This window comes from Talpa europaea, assembly GCF_964194135.1.
Source record: "Talpa europaea genome assembly, chromosome: 6".
Taxonomy (NCBI): Eukaryota; Metazoa; Chordata; class Mammalia; order Eulipotyphla; family Talpidae; genus Talpa; species Talpa europaea.
The window spans coordinates 38,989,447-39,012,294 of record NC_140072.1 but is presented as its reverse complement, the minus strand read 5'-3'; the positions used below and the strand labels follow the sequence as shown (position 1 = coordinate 39,012,294).

At 33.5% G+C, this 22,848-nt stretch overlaps 1 protein-coding gene across 3 annotated transcripts in view; it reads right to left on the bottom strand.

Moving 5' to 3' along the window:
• Positions 1-22,848, bottom strand: part of REV1 (REV1 DNA directed polymerase) — a gene marked incomplete at both ends in the record, with an annotated part of 57,217 nt that overhangs the window by 19,659 nt on the left and 14,710 nt on the right. The window contains 7 exons of one of the 3 annotated variants that reach the window (XM_084235442.1): positions 64-218; positions 2,475-2,603; positions 7,767-7,875; positions 12,076-12,192; positions 13,511-13,618; positions 16,032-16,741; positions 19,415-19,567. In XM_084235442.1, the coding sequence (XP_084091568.1) occupies positions 64-218; positions 2,475-2,603; positions 7,767-7,875; positions 12,076-12,192; positions 13,511-13,618; positions 16,032-16,741; positions 19,415-19,567 (1,481 nt within the window). Of the gene's footprint in view, positions 1-63; positions 219-2,474; positions 2,604-3,104; positions 3,175-7,766; positions 7,876-12,075; positions 12,193-13,510; positions 13,619-16,031; positions 16,742-19,414; positions 19,568-22,848 lie in introns of those variants that run through there. The other 2 variants (XM_084235441.1, XM_084235443.1) reach the window with 2 other exon arrangements.

Here is a 22,848-nt window from a genome sequence, read left to right as displayed (position 1 = left end):
TAAGGGATATTCAATGACCCCAAAGCAATGATTTGAGTAAAATGAGTAATACTGGATACAAACCAATTCCAACAGAGGCAGCACATTTAGTCTGGTCTTTGATTTCCATACGGACAGCATTTGCAAATTCATCAGGAGTAAGTCTGGTCTCTGCAAGGATTTCCGTGATGTCTACTAGTGCTTCATCACAACTAACAGCTTCGATGTTATGTGTATAGCTATCAACACCAAGCAAAGGCAATGAATCACCACCACAGCTTGCCATCTAGTGGACTATAAATGTTGCAAAAGTCTTCCTATGGTATCTTTCTTCAAAGTTTCCTTACAAGACTTAAGATGCTAATAAACATTAATATACAAATCTCAATATTTTAATTAAACCAGCCCAAATGCCTTTAGTCATCTTTTAGCTACAAAGTTAGTATTTTTCTCTTTTTCCATCTTAACTACCAGAAATACAGCAGAAATTATTACTCCAATTACTCAACATAGAGGAAACCTTTGTGAACCTCTGAATAGTTGGTAAATAAAGGAGAATTATAACTGTGGTAACATTTAATCTAAAATATTTTCAGTTTACCAGAAAATATCACACAAATGTCAACAGAAAAATCACACAAATCAAGTAAGTAATCACAGCTCTCCTAAATACAATTAAGTATCATTCACTGTAGAAAACACAGGATATTATAGGAGGCTATAATGGCCAATCATCCAAGACCAATCTAGGAGAACACCATTTACATTCCCTACAAGTGGAAATATCTTGAATTTTGGTTTTTGGCCATCCTATATTGTATACCTAAACAAATGACTTGTTTTAATTGGCTAGGGAAAAGGTGCTAGGGCTCCAATGTTAACTGAATACATGACCTATGAATGGGAAGCAACTGACAGGCCTAGGATCATAAATATATCTTCAGTAATCCATTCGGTTACTTATCCAAGGAAGGTCAAGCCTCATCTCTCACTTTTACCTCATTGTAAGTTATGAATCAGATTATTTAATATCTATTTTCACTTAAGAAATGAGAGTTTTGTTTAGACTCAAATAAAAGATGAAATCTGTAAGAGCAGAAAGGAATTCCACTGCAAAATGAGTTTTGCCTTGAGGTATGCATTACATGACACTGAGACATGGTTTCCAGAGTGGTGGGAGGGAAAAGGGGGGGGGGTGCAAATATCACTCAATCTCCCCTCCCCTCCTCCACTACAAAAAGAAAAGCCACATATATGGTGCTGAAAATGTCTCCACAGACTAAAATTCAATCAGGACTAGTATGTGTCATGGCTCTCCCTCATGTTATTCTGGCTGGTAGTTAACTCAAGGGTCTCAATACACAGAACACAAAAGGACCACTAAGCGGCTCATTACCCATCACCCCCAGATTTTATCTGGATGATACTAGAAGACCTGAGTTCTGGAACAGACTTTAAAAGGTAGACCTTCCATTTGGAAAACACCAGCATTCATATATTTGGGGCCTTAAAGACAGCTGTGATTATAACTGTTACCCTGTTACCCTGAATTTTCTCTCTCCCATTCCCACAAAAGCAGAGCTTGTATCTTTATCAAACTAGCAACAACAAAAGCTGATACTAGATAAATGGGTGTTCAAATAATGCTTGAGAAAGTAGAGGAAGATGTGAAGATAGAGGCAAGAAGTCTTATCTCTTAGAACATCAATCCAACCCAAGGGTTGCCCTTGGTCTACTGTTCAGATGCCTGTTTTGCTAAATCAAGACTTAATGGAACCCTGCCAGGACATCCATTCACTAATATATTATCACAGCAGAGTTTAAATTGAGACAAAGACTTTCTCTGGTCCTTCATAGCCAAAATATGCTGAATCTTGCCTTAGAGCATACATAGCTTATATCTATATTAAATTTTGAGTTTTGAATATTGAGTATACCACAATAAGTATACATTTTAAATTGATCTCCTTTTCTCAGTCAACTAATCAACTACCTTGAAACTTATTAAATTCTAACTTTTATAAAAACTAACTTTTGGCATACCTAATAATTTTAGAAGATAAAGGGTTTTCATGAATCTCTACTTGTTAACTCATCAGTTCTAATTTCAAATGAAGCTATAATTCAAATGTACTAAAAGAAAATAAACAGGTTAAACAATTCTAATCCTTTACCTGTTCTTCCATTGGAAGAAAACTAGAACCACTGACCTGATGCTACACAGACAGAGAATACGATTTTATATCACCATCAGGAAACAGTTTAACAATTTTACCAATGCAAAAATATCCCTTATGATTGACCTACCAATTACTGGAGTTGCAAAAAGAAAAAAGGAGGAGGTTGATGTACTGGGATGCTGAGTAAAGAGAAAGAGATAGAAGTCTTATCAAGAGTGACCCTGACAATAATAAAGGAAACCTGTCTTGAATATTAGAAAAAAGGTGTAGGAAGAACAACGCAGATATAAAAAGTGACTACAATATACACAGTACCTTGCCAACGTTTCATACATCATTCGTGCAACTTCCTTATATGCATGAAAATCATATGGAACAGCTTGAAGATTAGGACAAAGCTGCTTAGCTTGCCCAAAAAACATTCCATTCTTAATGCCAACTTGTCTAAAGAAAGAACAGAACACAATGGATGTTACAGAATTTTTAAATGCAAAATCAATTATCAATCATGTTGATAATATCTCCCCATGCCACTAATATACAATTTTCATTTATCCCATTTTTATTAGGGGTAATTATTTAAAAAACTTATAGGTTGTTTTACCCCCAAAGGAAAATTGCACAATTATCTGATTATGTAAATGATATGCATAGATATGCCAAAATATGTTGTTAAAAAAAGACCAGGTTTGGCTCTAGACAGTATCTTTTCTCCTAAGATTCAGACCTCTGGCCCCTTTGCAGAGATGCCAGCATGACATATGCTGGTGATATCACAACCACCTTAAGAGCAGGAATGTGCCATCAAAAAGAGGTTTTCTTCCCCTAAAACATGGCACGATTTGGCCAGGGCTCATCCCCCAAAGACAAAAAAAATAAATAAACAAAGAGAACTACACAAAACAGTGCTATGTGACAAACAGACAAATGTACTCATCCTATTACCACCCAATTCCCAAATGACCAATTCCATGCTCCTGACTTCAGGCTCCACAGTGGTTGAGATGCCAACAGCATTGTATATGGTAGGACATCATTCTGGGCAGGAGCCAGGGTTCCAGAACTTTGAGGGACCTAATTGAAAATGGTAAATTTTAAATCTATTGCTTGTCTCAGTGCCCCATATTACCTTTGGTGTTTGGTGCATTCAGCACAAAACTATAATTATGGAATTGTTACAAAATTGGTAAAATACCATTTTACCACTCTATAATGAATCAAGAAAAAAATACTGAAGTAAAAGCAGCACAATAATGTTTCACCAGATTGCATACTCCTCTAAGAGTACATCAAATAGTTATTCTAAAATAGACAAAGATAGTGAAAATTTACTAAATGCTGACTTGGTATGGTGTTTAGGAAACATATGCAAATAGTCTCCAATTGCTCAGAGGCCTCTGGCACTGTCTCCACTCAAACCACCCAGCGAGAGCTAAAAAGTGAAAGAATCCTCCAACTTACTGAGTTAAATACAATATCATATGCACTTCTTTTTTATGCAAAAATGGTAATACAGAGCCTCCCTGGTGGTGCAAGGGTTAAGACACAGCTATGAAGCAATCTGAAGCCACTGCAGCACAAGTTCGATTCCCGGCCAGCCAGGCTGCAACCCATATGGCGCAGCAGACCTCTGCTGGCTCTCCAGGTGCTCCCCTCAACAGTGTACTTCGGTCAATCTGCCTGTTCTGTTCTCCACTCTATCTCTGGTGAATTCTCTCATCGCCCCCCTACCCCCACACCTCTGGCTTGTGCCCCAGCTCTTGTATGCATAAATAAATGTTTTTTTAAAAAAATGGTAATACATCATCTGACTGCAAAGCCCCGGGTAGACAAGTTATAGAAAGGAAAATGACAGTAAAGAAAATGGCAGCTGATAAGCAGCAAGGTAAAGAAAGCAATTTTTCATTTATTCAACAAAAATTTCTCTTAGGCATTCTGCAAGATGTTGAATAAAAGATGGTGGACAAAGCAGACCTCATGATGTTCATGAAGATGCCCTGTACTCCCCCAAAGGAAAAGAGAGAGTTAAATGGAACTTTAGTAAGGCAAGGAAGTGCAAGTATAACAGTTTAGGAGTCTATATAGAAATACATAAGTAGTCTTAGGACATTTTCAATAATGTTAGATATACAGGTTTGGCATACAAAACACTTACAAATAAAAATTTCATTTTCAAAATTTTCACTTATACAAAGATTTTCAAGGGCATATTACTTAGAAAAATTTAATACCTGTACTTATGTACTTCTGCATATATACCCCCTAGAGAGGAATGTTTAGGAGTCACATCACTGTAAAGAAACTACAAATACAAAAATGAAAACCAAAGAGGAATTCCCGTAACGAAAGAAAGCAAAATAGCTTAAGATGGTGGTTGGGAAATTAGATTTGAATCATATAAAATAAATGAGAAAAGACAATTACAAAAGCAGTGTAAAGTGACTCTTTTTCCCAACAAAAATCTTATGCAGGATAAACTACCAATACTTCCTAAGTATATGCTGTAAAAACATTTTTTTGCAATATGCTATGTTCAGACAATTGTATTTGGTGTTAGACAATATCAAAAAACTAACCAGTAAATCATTGTCATTGTACAATATACTAAGAGACATCCATGTTATTAGTCAAGAATACTGAAGGGGTGAAAACAGATATAAAAATGATGTGATATAAAAACCTTTAATTCTAAAATATTTGTATATCCTATCTGTTCATTAACATACTTACTTTCTCACTAGGTAGAAGCTTATTTTTTATGGTAAGTATGGGGTAAAACTGATAGTACATATCATACTCTGATCTATATATACACAACCTTCATCACATATTTCATTCCACTCTTTGTTGATGCAATTATTAGTGTATGTCTACTGAAAGCTCATTTAATACACCAACTGGGATGAACACACCCACAACCCAGTCCCCACTCTAACCTGAGAAGCATTTCTCTCATGCAATTACAGCTTAAAAAAAATTCTCACCTAAGGAAAATGTAACTGTTAGACCAAATAAGGATACACAGGAAGTTTTTTTTTTTTTTGAGACCTTCATTAGAAATAGCATTCTAGAAAGTGGAAAATTACGATTAAAAGAAAAAAGTCCCCATTGCTGTGGGTGTTTTTTTTTCCAACTCAAATTTCTTTACTTATTTTTATTATTTTCTTACATCACATCTTTCTTCATTTTTGTACAATATCTGATTTCTCCCCTCAGGTGTACCATAATTCTCCCACCGCCACAGTTCCTGTGCTCTTAGTCACCATCACCATAGTCCCCTTGTGCTCTTCCCTCCCATTTTGACTCCTTTCCATCTCCTACATCTTGCTGTATGCCTCAGATCTATGGTTTGCCTGCAAGTTTTTTTTTTGCCCTGACCCTCTGTTCGGTTTCCCTATATTCCACCCATAAGTGAAACCATGTGAGGGTTTTCTTTTTCCTTTTGGCTTATTTTGCTTAGCATAATCCCTTCCAGTTCTATACTCAAATTTATTTTTATCCTTGTATGCATTTCCTTAAAATAAATATGTGTCATTCAAGGTGCATTAAATGACTTACATTAAATGGCCCTCATATGGTATTAATCCAATTACTCTGTAATAGTTGAGCTCGACAGCCAAAATCTATGGTACAATACAAATAAATACACTATCCAAACACCAATATAAGCCTACAATCTAGAAACAACAGCAGCTACAAGAGTTCAAAACCATCAGCAGCAAGTAATGCTTCTACCCTTGAAGCAGCTTTGACACTTCCCATCCAGCGTTCAGGTTGGGGAGTGAGAAGAGGGATCCTGAAATGGCAACACAGAAAGAGAGGAGCTTTCATTTCACCAATGAGCAAAATACATCATCAGGAACCAAGTGGTTTCCTTACTCCCTGGACTACTCCCTGGACAACAACTGTCCAGCCATCAGAAGCACAAGTCATGACTCGATAAAACTTAGTAAGTAAAGAAGAGACAAGCCTTTTGGGCACAACATAAAACCAACTCTGAACTGCCTCCATTAATAAAAATTTAATAATCCAAAATGCATTTGCATTTGACTTATTTTTTTAATGAAAAATTAAATTTCAATTTTTTGGCTACATTATCAGCTAAGAATGAATAAGATTAAAACAAATTCTGTCAATGAGAACGGTAAAACTAGCCTGGGAATAAAAGTTTGATATACCTAAAGAGGGAAATAATTTAAAATATTTTAATTATGCAAGCTTAGACATAAAGCTTTTTCTTAAACATCTTTCTAAAATAACTGGCAAAATTTTAAACAACTTAATATGGCTAGAGGATGCTGAATTAAAATATTTTTTGTTCAGATTAGACTGTTTGAAGAACCCTAGGTTTCATTCAAGACTATAATACACATATCAAATCATTATGCTGTGTATCTTGAAACTAATGGGTCAAATTATACCTCAATAAAAATATATGAATGACAAAAATATAAATATACTACCTAACTTCTTTTTTAAAAAAAGGGCAAAACATAACTGGTAAGACACTTTTTTAATGATTAATAAATATCTAAACAACTGCCAACAACATGTTGTTAAATGCTTATTGTGGTATAAAGATAAAAATATCTGTGTCCAAGTTATTAGGGAGAAAAAAATTTAAATAAAAGACCACTGCTTCCAATTAATTCATTATTAGTCCCTTTACGTTCACAGCTATTACAACCAATTATTTTTAAATGATTAATTTTTGAAAGCAGAAGGAACATGTGTGCGTCTGTGTATAAAAATGATTTCTTGGGGCCTCCCTGGTGGCGCAAAGGATTAAGCACCGCGCTATGAAACAATCCACAGCCTTGGTAGCATGAGTTCAAGTCCCTGCCGGCTAGGGAGAAACCCATATGGAGAAGCAGACCTCTTCTGTCTCTCCCGCTGCTCTCCTCAGCAGTGTGTTTCAGTCAGTCTGTCTGTTCTGTTCCCCACTCTGTCTCTGGTGCATCCTCTCACCCTTCTGCATCTCTGGCCTATAACCCAGCTCTTGTATGAATAAATAAATCTTAAAAAAAAAAACAAAAAAACCAACTATTTCTTCTCATATAGAAATAAGGTTACTAAATAAAGACCTAAAAACAAAGTTGGTGCTAATAAGGTGACAACACTGCAAATACGAGATTATAAGGTATGCCGATACAGAATTACTTACTTGTTTAATAATTAATCAAATTTTAACATAATTTTACAAAACAAGTATCAGATTTAAATTAAAGGATAAAAGGATTTTTAATCCTTTAAAGGATTTTTTCTTAGCTGAAAAAAGGAATGATTAGAGTAAATGAATATTAAAGGCCCTCTCACATTCAAAAATATCCAATTCTTTAATGCCATGCTTTCAAAGTCACATTTTCTTAACCACAAAATCTAATTTCTTTTGATTTCCATGATAGGACCTCTTGGTTCATCAGGAAACTAAGTTACTTTATTTAAAGGAACGGACAAATTAAGAATAGAATCATTTCTTTCCATAGCATGTCTCTAACATTTAAATTATCGGCTTGACTAACATGTCTGAATTGACTTTGAAAAATTACAAAAAAAGTTAAGTAAAAAAACTATTCACAAATATAACCATACTTAATTTCTACATACCTGGCTTCATAACTACAAGATGCAATTTCAGCCTTTGATAAAACAGAATCAATTCCATTTGTTTGAGCAGAATCTTGATTCTCCCACATTGATGAATCTGATATATCTGCTTTAAAAATAATAAAATTCAATGATAGTTTGTTAAAAACTGATTTTTCCTGAACTTTTAGTCAAGAAATTTATTTTCATACATAAATGTTATAATAAATTCCAGGTAGTTATCTCCACTGGTATTTATCTCTTCATTGAATAAAATGGACTATAACTCTAAAATGGTTTGCGCTTCAATTATATTCGTCATCAACAGTCAGATAGTTAGAATAAATTGATGAATGTTCTATTTGAATAAACTTTTAAAAAAAAACTCCAAAAGGTAACGGGAAATAGGTAATGCAAGATATGAATTTCTCTGAATGTTCTTTGCTGTTTCCTAAGAGAACTACCTGCAAAACTTAAAGTTGCTCAACAAGCATCAAATTCCTGAAGTCATTCAATGAATAATTTAGATCACATACCATAAAATGGTTTCATCCTAAATTTAAGATTTTTCTTGTATGCAAAAATAAATAAATCTTTAAAAAAAAGATTTTTTTCTTTTTGACATAGACAACAGTGGAAAAGGTTCATAAATTATCCCCCTTTTCAGGAAATTCTACTTTTGGCTTAACAATACAAGCTCAATTAGAAACATTCAAATGTGATCCGAATGTCAACAGCTTTACAGACTACATTTCTAGCCTAAATAGTTCAGCTCACCAATATCTCTTAATATCCAAGTCAAATTTATAGTTTTACACAAGAATATCAAAGCAGAGTCTGAATACCTACTGACTGCATGCCACTTAACTTCCTTAGCCACCTTTATTTCACTAGTAATTGAGATATAGATTAAAACAACTTCAGTTATAGATCTCTTGGGATGCTACTACTGAGTTCCAAGAACACATTCTAAAAAACACAATCACAGCCATAGTTTTACCTCATTAACAAAAGTATAATCAGTTAGTAAACAAGACCAAAATCGACCACTACAGCACACTGCAACAATCTATAACAAACCCAGTATTTATCTTGTTTATTTCATAGACATAAAGTTCCATGAAAAATCAGTCTAGTTAAAAAAACACCGCCAGAAAAACATTGCAAAGTGTCTGACTTTGTGAACTACAGCAACTCGTCTTGGTTTGAGTCCAGTAATCATCAGCTTTTATCCAACTATGTAACCCATAAGCATTTTTGTATTCTAGCACTCATATACACAAATCATAAATGAAAATCAAAATCAGTATTCGCATTTTAATAGGGTCAAATCCCACTAGCATCACAAATAAAAATAGCAAGAGTATACAATGAGCTATGATTTCTGATATGTCATGATTAACATAGGACTAACTGTGACAAATTAAAGACAGAATGCAGGGCAGAATACCCAGTCTTTCCGATGGGTTTTAGAAGTCTAAGTATTAGTTTTAGTTGTTCATTATTCTAATCTGAAAAATCAAAGAACTTTAAAATTGTCAGTATCAGAGTTTAACAGAGGCTGCTACTAAACCAAAAAAGGAAGAAGTGAAGCTTGAACAGTCACAATCAGGTGCCTTTCAAAGGCATAACCATGAGTTATGCCTTAAAAGTTGGGGAGTTAGGTGATATATTTGAAGGGCTAGTTAAATAAACTAAGGTACTTGTCTTGAAAATTACAGAAAAATCATGCTTGAGGTGAGAACAGTGTCTGTAGTCCCTGTGCTGATGTCCCCTGCCTGAGGGGCAGCACCTCGTGTTTCTCTTCACTGGGCTGGCTGACCTTTTCCACAGTGCAGCAGAGTGCGTGATCCCTCCACGAGCGCAGTGAGTTGCTTCATGGGAGATTCAGGGAAATGCAGGGACACACTGTCCTCACTGGAGGGCAAAGTAGAGAACTGCTCATCAAAACTTGACAAACTAGACGGGCACATGGAGAATGTGGAGGAACGGTTGGAGAAATCAGAGGCCAGGACCCAAGTCTGTGAAAAAGAAATCGCTGAGAATAAATCTATGACTAACACGATTTGTAAAACTGTTGTTCTTCAGAATGAAATTTGGAGTTGTTGAAGGGATAGAAAACATGTGCATGTTGGAATCCAGGAAGGGATAAAAGGTCCCATCCTTGAAATCATGAGTATAAATGGATTCCAAATAATAGGATCATCAATGAAAAGTGTCACGACTGGGTACTGCCCCATAAGCAGTTTCCAAAGAAAGTCAGGAATGGAGATCCCCTCGTTATGCTGGTCTGATTGAACCAAGAATTTCTGAATATGACAAGCAAGAAACTAAAGTTTCTATAAAAGGCTAAAGATGCTATTTGTTCTAATACTTTGCTTTGATTACAAGCCAAAACATTAAAGTGAATTTTCTTAAAAGAATCTTTGGCTCCTGCCAAATTCCTAAATTAATCCTCAATATTTTCAAATGTGGTGTAGTATCTGAGGGCCCAGAGAAAGAAAGATCAGGAAGTAACAAGGAAAGAGGAACAAAGACATTGAAAAAGTTCAAAGTATAAGCTCAGTTGCAGCTGAACTTTATAATAAGGAACAATCTATTTGCTTTATATGTCGCAAATATTTTAGTAAGCTCTTAACGGGTCAAAGGCTTAAGATATGAAAGTGAATGACATCGAGTTAAAGAGAAAGCATAAAAGTATCATATTCACCTTCTCTAGTGAAAGGAAAAATTATTTGACAGCTGTCAATGGCAAATAAAATTTCAGTATTTCCCCTAATATCTACCTTCTAGTTTACCACCCACATTTAGAAGCAGAGGATATGTAAATTATAAAAGGTTAACACTGTTAATCCAGTGGCAAAACTGATGAAGACAATTAAGTAGCCAATGCCAATATTCTATTAAACTGTTTACGGTCAGATCATCAGTGATGGAGGAAAGATGAAAGAGAAGTAGTTCTCTGCTGCGCCTATGGAATGTGTGCTTGCCAAGGACTGCTGAAAAGAGGACATGCGCAGTAATCAAGATTCCACCCTGGAAAAAACTGAGCACTGAGTGACAGTCTACTCAACAGTGTGAACATGGCACTTTGTCCTATTTCAGCATTCATTCAATAAGTTTTTACTGAGTGCTCAATATGTGACAAGTATTATGCATTTCCTTAAGCTAGTTGTTTTCTAGAACTTACAATTTCATCTTTTAAATGATACCAAATAGAAAATAAAAAGAAAAACCAATCTACCGCAAAACCATACTACCAATACTTAAGAAACCACCCATATTGTCAAATACCACAGTACAATTGAATCTCAACAAGCTTGATATTAGCTACCCCAAGATCTAATCATGACACACAAAATGCTAGAATCTCAAAACCTGTTAAAAGATTTAAAGACCAAGAAAAGCTTTAGGGAATCTAGAAAATATGGGTACACATGAAGTATAAAGATACATCTACAATTATTTACTTTTGTACTTATACAATGTTAAACACATGATCACAACCAACAAATGACTAATCCCCAAAAAGTTCTGGGATGGCACTGGCTGTGTGTTTGACTTAGTTTCGTTATTTCTAACATAGATTTTATAAGTGAAACCTAGGGTCCTGAAATAACTGGGCTGAAATTAGACAGCATGCCTTCAATTCTACTGTCTTTCAAACAACTTTTTGATGAATACTTCTCTGAAAAAGCTAATTTAAACATTTTTTTGGCTTTGCAGACATTCATGAGGAAACTAATCAGTGTCAATAAGTTAAATTTCTGAGCAAATATTTCTCAGGGAACTTAGGGGGGAGAAGATATATGAAAATCTTAATATTATCATGTTTAGTATAATTTATGATTTTTTGTTTACTAGACAAAATTTTAAAGCCAGAGTGGCAGGAAGAGTTTCTTATATAAAACAGTTGGGTAAGTGGAATAACTGATCTTATCTCATTTCACTAAACTGAAGTTCTGTTTATTTCACTGTCTCATAGAAAATCTTGAGAGACGCACGCAATCTTTGGTGATCAGTGACTGAACTAGTAATTAACTCTGAAATTAAAGGTTTCCACAAAATGATATCCATAAATTTCATCCCCAATCAAAAGTTATACAAAGCAAACTAACCATCTTTTAAAACGTTCTAACCTTTCTGTCCCATCATTGAATTCAACAAAGTATAACAATAAACCAGTCACTTGTATTACATTTAGATTTTAAAATGTCACTGACACCCTTAAAAACCGTATTTGAACTTTCATTTCTGTAACAACAGTACCAACAGCAAAATTCAGAAGTCTTCAGCAGGACCACTATTATTTCAGAGAGCTCATTTGTACCTGCTTTGCCTTTCAGGATTTTATTCTGGTAATACTGCCACTCCAACTGGGGATTAGTGCCAGGACGTAAAGGTGCCCTTCCTGTGCCTCTGTTACTCGTAACAGCCACAGGTTTTCCTGTGGGGGGGAAAAAAAAAAGCTTAAAATTTAAGTATAGTAAAGTTAACAACTGACATTACTATGTCAAAGTTTTTGAGTTATTTTAATATGTTTTTTCTTTAGCTTTAGGCTAAAGGAACTAAAATCTTTAAAGATTATCAATCACCATGCAAAGGTCATGTAGTTTCCCAGCACGCCCGCTAAGGTAAACTATTTATGGCAACTGTGATACATTTATTTAACTTAAAACCAACACTATCACTTAGCTTTCCATGTTTTGTTTTTTTTTTTTTAACATTACAAAATAGGTAGTCTGTATTCTAGAGAAAAAACTTAAGTCTAGACTTTCATATTTCTGATATCAGAAAAGTAGGCTAACATCTGAAGTAATTTTTCTCAATTTTTAACAAGAACCATATATGCAGAGGAATCAATCTGGCTTACTATATAATAAATGAATATACAGTCATTCAGTTTTTGGTTCAGTTATAAGACTTTTCATGTATTTGTTAAGTTACAAGATAATTTTTACTTCCTAAAAGCAGTAACATGAATAATTTATTTCTATTTTATGGAATACACTGGTTGTGAGTACAAAATTTAAACAATGCAGCATAACTCATGGGCTAAAGTCAATTCTTTAGTATTCCAACAATCCTTTCAGAGCTGAAGCGTCAACTACTCATAACAAAAATTAATCCTGGGTAGTAACCAGCAGCTTTCTGGACTTCCCTTAAAGAAGAACTGACTCTCAGAAGTAAATGCTAATAGTTATTTCTTCCAGACACAGAGAGATCTACTAAAATATCCAGAAAAAAGTTTCTACAAGTATTGAGTGGCTCACAAACACCTCAAATTCCATTAAGACAGAAGACTTTACATATTTTGGCAATATTCAATAACACAAAATTACTTTACAGTCAGGAATTTGGATATGATCACTAGCATCAAGGTAGTTAATCATTTAATCAAGAGAAAGGCAATAGTGACTCAAGTCACGAAGACTCATGCTACAGCTATAAAATCTTCATTTATTAACAAATCAACAGCAAATTTAGGATATGTCTAATGCAGCCTGCCTATGTTAGTCTTATAGAGAAATCCTTCAGCTGAAGATAGCGTTCTTCCCTAAATAGGCTTGATATCTTTAGAGAGAATTAAACCTTCTCTAAATTTCCTGTATCTTTCTTAATAATGGTGTCTGGAAAATTTGGAGGAAAAAATCAATCTTGCCAGGAAAATCACAACAAGTATTTCTTAAAGAAGATCTTGTGATCCCTTAGAATATATATAACAATATGCTGATTTTCTAAAAAATATAAACAAATATACAGACCTTTGAGATCTGGTCTATTTCGTATACCCACTGACACAAAGAAGCAATCCATATCAACATGCATTATACAGCTCTGATGTCTGGGTGAACTCAATACTGACATATTTCCTGGAAGGAAAAAAAGAACATTCAAACCCCAAACTAACTTTTAATATTAAAAAGTCAGGTCTAGCTAGTCTTAGAAATTATATTTTTAAATTCTTACAAGTAGAAAAATGTCTTTAAAATACAGAATCTACTACAGGTTATCTCTACCACCTCCTCAAGAGAAGTCAATTTCAGTTACTTTGGCTCTAAAAGTAATTCGGAAATATAAATTTAGTTTCTAAACATGATTTTAAGTAAATTGTAAAGATACCATGTTTTCCTAGTCTATTCTTTATTATATCTCAAAATTTTGTCTAAATACTTATCAAAATTATTTGTATACTCACTATTCTATAAAATATGTGTTATCATGTAATGTTTTCATGGGACTAAGTAACTACAGATGATTGCTATTTCATGTAGTCTACAAATATTCCTTGATTAAAAACTATTTTATTGAGTACTTGACAGGTGTCAGACAGTTTTAAGAGGTTTACATATATTAATTTATTTAAATTCTCAAAACATCACTATGAAGTCAGTAATCTTATTATCTCCATTTTTCTTTGCTTGACAAATTAATAATTTGCTTGAGTCATACAGCCAGTAAGATGCTGAATTCAATCCCAGGCAATCTGATTTCAGAGCTATCACACCACCACAGGTTGTTTTGAATACATACTGAAAAAAATAATTTATAAAACAAGCTATACACAAATGACACCTTTCTCCTTATGTTATTAAATACTACTAAACATCAGCTCTGAAGCATATATGCCATTTTATAGCGATAAAAGCAAGTGTACTCTCCTAAGGAATTTGGCTTCTAATCACTCCTAGTTATAGAAATTATGATTATTTTAACTCGAATCCACCTACAACCAAAGAGTTCCTCTATATCCATCTTACCCTTAGCCTTATTTTCTGATCCTCCAAGATATATATAAGAGCCTTATGCTTATAAAATGTTCTGATCTCATAAAGGAGTTTTTCTGTGATAGATTTAAACATACTAGCACTGAGGGTTAGGTTCCATAAAGGGTTTCCAAAAACATACAATTACTTCCCAAAAGGTTAGGACCATTCCATTGACCAAACTGTGAATGGGTAAGCATTCACCTGGTTCTCACTAAGTGAGATCTGGTCTATATCATATACCCACTGATATAAAGAAGCAATCCACACTAACATGCTTTATACAGCTGTGATGCCTTTGTGCATGTTATTTCCTTAAATTCACAGCTTCATGAAATGAATATTGTGGGAAACCTGTTACTCTGCGGAGAGGAAACAAACTCAGAGGTGAACTAACTTGCTCATGGTCCTGTGCCATAAAAAGTGGGAGAGGTGGGGCTGGGATTAGGCTGTTCTCTAATTGCAAAGCCATGCACTTACTTGCTAGCCTCTGTAGTACCTCAAGAAAAAATTTATAAATCTTTCTAACCATACTTTACTGTGTAAAGTATTATATACACATAAACCACCCAAAAAATCCTTAAACATTCAAGTAGTGGAGAATGCATATACCAAATGTCTACTTAAATTGTTCATACCATATGAAAATTATTCTGTTCCCATTCATGGAATTCACAGTAATTCTTTGAAATTTTCAAAATTAATGACTTTTAGGGCCAAGGCATGATATAAGGTTAATCTCATAACTATGACATTATTCTGCAGTATTTCGTAAGTAACAAAAAGCATTTAGAAGAATACATCGCACACAGCAAATTATAATCCACTCCCCACTCCCCCCCCAAAACAACAACCCACCTGGAGAGACTCACTTTCTAGGACAAAACCAAGAGTTTCTCTGTGTCTCAGTTTCCAAAGTTATGAATTAAAGGGAGATCCCTCCCCCTAAAAAAACCTCACATAAATTGTAAAAAGCAACTAAAGCCTCAAACCAGATACTATCTTATAATGACTTCTTTGATATTGTTTTTGATGACAAGTATTAGAGAACAAAGTACAATTACCCAATCTACTTATATATGAAATACTTAATATCTCACTATAAGTTTACCAATGTAATTCCGTAATTGTGTCAAAGTTATTTATTTAAAAATCATGATGCAAGCTTCTGGAAATTAACATTTACTCTTACCAAACCAATCCATTCTTACAGGAATTTAAGCACTGAATATAATATACATTATATTTTACACAGTTCAAAAACTTTAACAACTGATAAGGTCTACATGAGGAATGAATGATCAGAATCCCAACTTTGTTACTATTTAAATTACCTGAAAATTTTACTTAGTCACAAATCTAACCTTAAGAATAGTTTAATATATTTTCTATAATTAAACTTATATAACCTGATTTCCCTAAAGACTTATGAGAGCACAGTATTGATCAGACTAGCAATGATAGCTTAAGAAAAAAATGATCAAGTATGACTATTTAAGAAAACAATTTTAGTATCTACCTGTGTCAGTTACAACAAGTGCAGACCTGCCTGTTTTCATTTTTTTTAACTTTTCCCTTCCTGGAAAGATACCACTACTTTGTCTTTGCAGGGTATTGACAAACTCAGTCAATTCACACTTCCACATTGATATGTGATGCAGTCTTGAGTGAGAATAGAAGTCTGATATAAAACTGCAGTCTGAAGGTTTGGATGGCACTGAAGATGCTGCCTTGCTACCAGCAGGTACTGAAGAAGTGCTTTTTGTGCTTGAAGGCCCCTGAACCGTGGAGTGGTGAGCACCATTTATTTTAGTGTTACTGTGCAAAGATGATAACGAGAAGGAGTTAGTTCTGTGTGGATTCCGCAAAGCATCTGTGTTTCTGGGGCTTTGCTGCAACTGTTGCACAATGCAGTCTCTGAAGTCAGTGGTGCTCTTCTCAGCTTTCTCCTCCTCCTGAGTAGGGTCTGGAGAAAGCCTACTGGCAACACTGTTGGCCATGGACACTAAGCAATCCTGTGTCTTTAAGGCACCATTAGAGCTATGAGTGTGTCCATTAAAAATGGCAGTGCTGTCTCTGTGATGGGGAATTCCATTTTGTTTCCTTTTGGGAAAAATCTGCTCCAGTTCCACCAAGCTAAAATCATCACTTCCATCTTCTTCATTCCAACTGTTCATTCCATTCACTTTGACTTCATTTTCTGTCTCAATCTTCTTAATTACGTGATTTCTAAAGCAGTAAAAAAAATTTTATGTAAATTACTAGTGGCTGACTTTACAGGTTAAAACATTTTCATTTAAATATTTTCTTAGCAAAGCGAAAATCAAAATCAACAAAAAACTATGAACCAGAGACTTTTTGGGGGGTGAGGGGCGGGAGGGGAGGGATTGGGGTCAGAATGGGGGGGGGGTTGCAATTGTATGGGGAATATAAAAATAAAATTTATTATTTAAAAAAATATATTTTCTTAGCAATATACACTTTGGTATGTCACCCCAAAAACTGAAAAATTAAGTCATAAATTTATATTCTCTCATTCAACAAAAGGTGTATTTCTTTGCTAAACCAAAGTAGTAAAGTAACTAGTAAAACAGCCTTTAAAGTTTCTTTTTTCTTACCTTCAGACACCCTTAAAGAAGAAATATAATGGAGTCTTTTCTAGGTTGAAGAAAAACCCAAACTATTCTCAGTTACTTTTCTCATTAAAAATTATTCTGAATCTTTTAAGTTTTATATTGTGTACAACACAGTGCCTGGCATTTACTATCAATAAGTATCTGCTGAATTAATATACTATGAATTTCTCCCACAAAAATAGGTAGAAATTTTTATTTGGATTCTCATCCCTATCACCCTCACTTTAGTTTTATGTAAGACACTATTTCCGCACATGAAAAGCAACATTGCTATAATCCTGAGGCCAGTTAGTATCAGTCAGGAAAAGAACAAACTATATTCATCAATCCGTTATTGCAGCCAGCTGCTGCACATACATATAAAAAAGAACCAGATCAATATCTATGGGTAATTCAGTAAATTTACACCTAAAAAATGAGGACACTTGTCTTATTGACAAGAAAAATAGCATTTTATTTCTAAGAAAGGCATATTTAAATACCAATGTGGTCCAAGACAATATGGACCAAGTTTCCTAACTGCAAAATTATAAATGTAGAACTATGGCAAATGTTAGGCTAAATTTAAATCCTACCTCCTCTAGATGTTTGCTTGGTAATGTTCTGTAATAAAGACAACATTTGCACTCATGAGAATCTAAGTAACAAAAACAAAAACCTCAGTTGTGGAGCTAATAATTCATTCTACTTAAAAACATCAATCCCATTATCATTCGGGTCCTAGATGAGGGTGCCATCTATAGCACCAAGGCATAAGTGAGATTACCAAGGTATATTACTAAATTTTAACTCAAGTCCCCATCCTAATACCAACTTGGTATAATGATAATGACAGTCTGACTACTTAGAAAAGTAACACATGACTGAGATGTAAAACATTACCACCCATTTTTTTGGTTGGCTCTGGCTTTGCCTGACCATCTCATAGAATATGACAGTCAACTCTGAGTAGGTCCAATCCTCATAGATGATTACGCCAATGGAAGTGGAAAAGACTAACTAGAAATGATTAAAAGAGTAAAGAAAGAAAATCTAATTCGTTAGATGTCAGAGAAAGCCTGGTCTTTAAGATAAAGAGAAAACAAGAGAAGAAGTTATTTCAAAAAAAAATTTTAGTATGTATTGAACATACCAAAAAATAAAGATCACAGAAAGTAATAAAAATGAAGTCAAAGCCTTACATCTAGTTTTCTAGTGTCAATAATACTAAGATTCGTTACATGTATACTAGGAACATAAGCACATATTTGTAAGAAAATACATTCTAATATACATTCTTTCTGTACTATAGTTTTTCAGCCTAGACAGAAATATTTACAAAGTAGTTGCACTGGAAATCATGACTGGTAAAAAACTTTTATCAGGCAACAGAAAAAAATATATTAAGAAGTAAAATCTAACAGGTAAATTTTTCCTGAAGCTGACACAAAGAATGCTAAAAAAAAAAAAAAAAGGCATCTACTTTCTATTTTTATTAGTGTGGGTAAGAAAAAAATATGAAGTTATGCATTTGAAAAGGTTTTCTGATATTTGTTGTACACCTTGATAGTACTAAAAAATTAAGTTTTAGGTAACATGAAAAACATCTGAATAGGTAAATACAAGTTAAAGAACAAACGACAACAAAAACTATAAAAGGTGATGATATGGGATCCTCCCAGATTAATTAGGTTCTTGGCCTTTTGGAAAAATATACCCAACTCCCAAAGCAAGCAATTTAATAAATGAGAAGGCTAATGATAATGAACCACCTGATATACAAGTTAAGGCAACACACCAATTAATTGTGAAACCAATTTACCCAGGATTATTGCAATTAAAGCTTACATCAGCATATTTTAAAATATCAATCATATGGAATAAAAGTCTAGATTCACCTAATAAACATGCTTGAGGGCCACCAACTAAATTTTCATTGGTATAAAATATTTACATATGCAGAACTATAATGAATCTGTTTTTGAGATACTTGTGTAAAATAATTACTTTTAAGAAAATTCATAGAAAATTTTACTTTTAATAATGTATACGATCCATTAATTTAACATACAACTTTAATCTGATTAGAAAAGCCTCCTTGTTTACAACTTGTATTTGAAACTTTCATAATAAAAAAAAATTAACGACATCCACATGCAAATTTCAACATATTTAATATAGCTGAATGGCCAGGTCTCCTATTTTTTTCTATCTCCTGCAGTGTAGAGGCCATGGCTAATGCTAAAAAAATCAATTTTGTGGTACACCCAAATATAGACAAACTTACACCCTGTTGTTGAGCTGTTTGGCTATATTGCTTGGACCTGGTTCAGGATCCTCAGGTTTGCACACAGGATTAAAGTTGAGACCTTTTTGCACACTGGACGGCTTGCTGTATAGCTGGTATGGAATGTAGGACAGGAGTCGTCCAGCTTTGATGCTGAAACAAATAAATATTACCAATTTAAGAGATCAATACTTGTGAAAATGATCTTCATGAAAAATCAATGTGCTTAATGATAGCAGTATTTTCTCAACAATAAGTCATCTGTTTTTCCAGCTTATTACCTTTACCTCTTTTTTAGTAGTGCTAATACATACAATCCTATTTAAACATGTAAGAATAAGACATTCCACCCATAAAGACTTCTAAAAATTAATGGTCAAAAATCTTAATGGCAAAAAATACTACAGAATAAATAGGAAGAGAAAAAACCACAAGGGCAGTTAGATATTTTAATTATCAAAACTTTATTATTTACCACAATTCCCCCTCAAACAATTCACACAGAATCAAGACTTACTCAAATCCCATCTCAGACAGTTTTTCCAAAATAAGTACAGTGGATGAGGAGTCCCAATTTCTATAGTTCATTAGGTCTATTAAATGTGAAAAATTGCAAAATAGAAAAACAGGACAAAAATAATCTCAACTTGAGTAACAATTTATATTTTTTTGTCCAAAGTGAGAGACAAAGCCACTTGAGGATCTGAATTCTAAGAGAGCAAAAGCCACCTGATATATTTTCTTCCAAGTGTTCACACACAACAAACATTATTAGTAAAAATCAGAGGAACACAAGCAATATGATATGGTACTGGAACATTAACGATTTCCACTTATACTTCAGAGGAAACACTGATTAAGCTGTCTTAAAGCAATTCTTGCTTTTTAATATATGAGTTACAAGCGATTACTATGTTTTCAAAATGCCATTTTTACTTCAAATTTAAGATAGCCAAACAATATACTTATGCTAACATCCAATTTTAAAATAGGTTCTTTACTGAAAAATATTTCAAATACATCTTAAGTTTTCAACCTAAAATATATACTAAGAGAAGTCATTCTTAAATTACTTAGGAAAAAAATAACACACTAAAAAATAATTTTCTTATTGGATGATAAATCCAAGAGTTTGACATTTTCATTTCCTCAAAGGGCACTCCAGAAAACCTTAAAAAAATTTAAAACTACCATGTAAGGAATGACTTTCTTACAATGACTAAGCATTGGCTTAGAAAATTAAAAATATTGAGTCAATAGTTATAAATACAAGAAACATACTAATGATAACCTCTAAAATTTGCACTATGTTAGAGACTATGTTCTTGATGTAATTACATCATTATGTATTTATCATTTCCATGGAATACTTGAATTATAACCAGATATTGAAACTATTTGTGACAATGTATTTCAATTTTCATGTATCTTTCATAGTTTTCACACATGAGATTTATTTTCAGGCTAAGTTTTATCAAAGTTACAAATTACATTCAAATATCAGAATCAAAATTTTAAAGCTAGACAGTTTATTGATTTAGTTTAGTCTTATCAAACTACCTTTTCTTCTTTTAATGGTTTCGGTATGCATCTCTGTCCTCTCATAGAATAGATTATCTATGTTTCCTGCTCCCCACCCAAAAGCAGAGGATCTTAATACCTAAAGTAGAATCCTAATTTTAGCCTTCTACCACTTTTTTCATAGATTAACTAAGAATAAGTAGAGTGAAACTGTGCCCGGTGTACCAGCTGCACAACCTAAATAAGACCAATGTGTAATGAAGAGAGGAAATGCCCTATTATCAAGCTTGCTTCTCTTTCCCATGACAGTATGCTGGAGTGATGCAGACTTTAAAAGGGCTCTCTAAAAAAAAAAAAAAAAAAAAAAAAAAAAAAAAAAAAAGGGGGCTCTCTATGGTCAACAATGTTCAAACATAAGGGTGTGTCCAATTCCTAATAAGAGTCATGTGTATCGCCAGCAGAATATTTAGGTTTATATAACTAAGTCCATGGAGATTGACATAAAATAAGAAAGCCAATTTAAAATACTGCAGTCTCAAGTCAGACATCCTGAGAGATACCTAGAGTAAAAGGAATTGAAGCCCAAAGCACTAAACTAATGTTAGACTAGAAATTCTTTTAATTTCAAGCACAACACTATCAATTTACCTACCTACAGGTAAAGGAACAGAAACATTATCTGAAAGTATGTGTGTGTGTGTGTATATGTGTGTGTATATATATATATATACACACACATATACGCACACACATTTTAATCTTTTAAAAAAACCCTCATGGATTAATTTCTATTATTTTCTATAATTTCACTGCTATCCTAAGCACGAAGGAATTGAATCTATTTTTCTACTATTTTTATTTTTTAAAAAGCCAAGTATAAAAATCTGAATTTCAAAATCCAAAGGAGCTTCACTTTACTAAAAGATATTACTATATGGTTTCTTTATATACTGAGCTTTTCAGGTACACTAAAAATGCATTCTGACATATGTGAAAGAGTTTATAATTATACAACTAATAAGCCACATTCACTATTTTAGGGAGTCTTAATTCTTCCTTTATCCTACAGTAAAGTTATCTCTAAAACAAAACTTTGTATATTACAGTTCTCTAAGTCATTTTCTATTTCTGTCAAATGATAATGAATTTACACTGAGTTATATAACCAGATAATGGGAAATTTTACAGAAATAAAGTAACAGCAAAAATCACTACATTAATTTCTGTTCCAATCTTTTAATTTTTTAAATTTTATTCCAATTATAGCTTTTAGTAATAACATTCTTTATATGAAACAATTCTGCACACAAATACTTTTATGGCCCCAGTCATTTTCTATTAGAAAAACAGCATCTTCAGCATCTAACACTATTATACTTATCTGCCCATTCCATTCTTCTTCCTTAGTCAAAAGTGAATTTAAGGAAAGAAAAGTTCTAAGTGCTAAGGAAAAAGTGAGCATTTTTTGAATTTTATTCCACCCTTACACATTCAAAATTAAAAAACCCTTTGCCCCACATGCACTGTCTAAACCTTACAACCCCTCAGCAAGACACCATGAGCTCAGAAAACCAAAGAAATAGGTATACAAAACATGTATACTACTTCTTGTCCTTTTCCCCATGAGGTTCAGATTAACTGCAGATACTGAGTTGAACTTTTCATTCTTTGTCTCCTAAAGATCAAGGATATGTTTTCTAATAAAATTCAAATCATTAGTGAAATGTGTGTTGGTTAGACAAGTAAAAATAATTTCTAAAGAATTCTGTAGTGTGACAGAAAAATGCAAATGACTCCAAGATTAATTTTAAAAAAGCCAAGTCCACACCTGAAACTAGTCATGCACATTTTGTATTAAGAATAAATTGAGGGGAAACACAAGAACACTGGGGAAATAAAAAAAATGACATAAA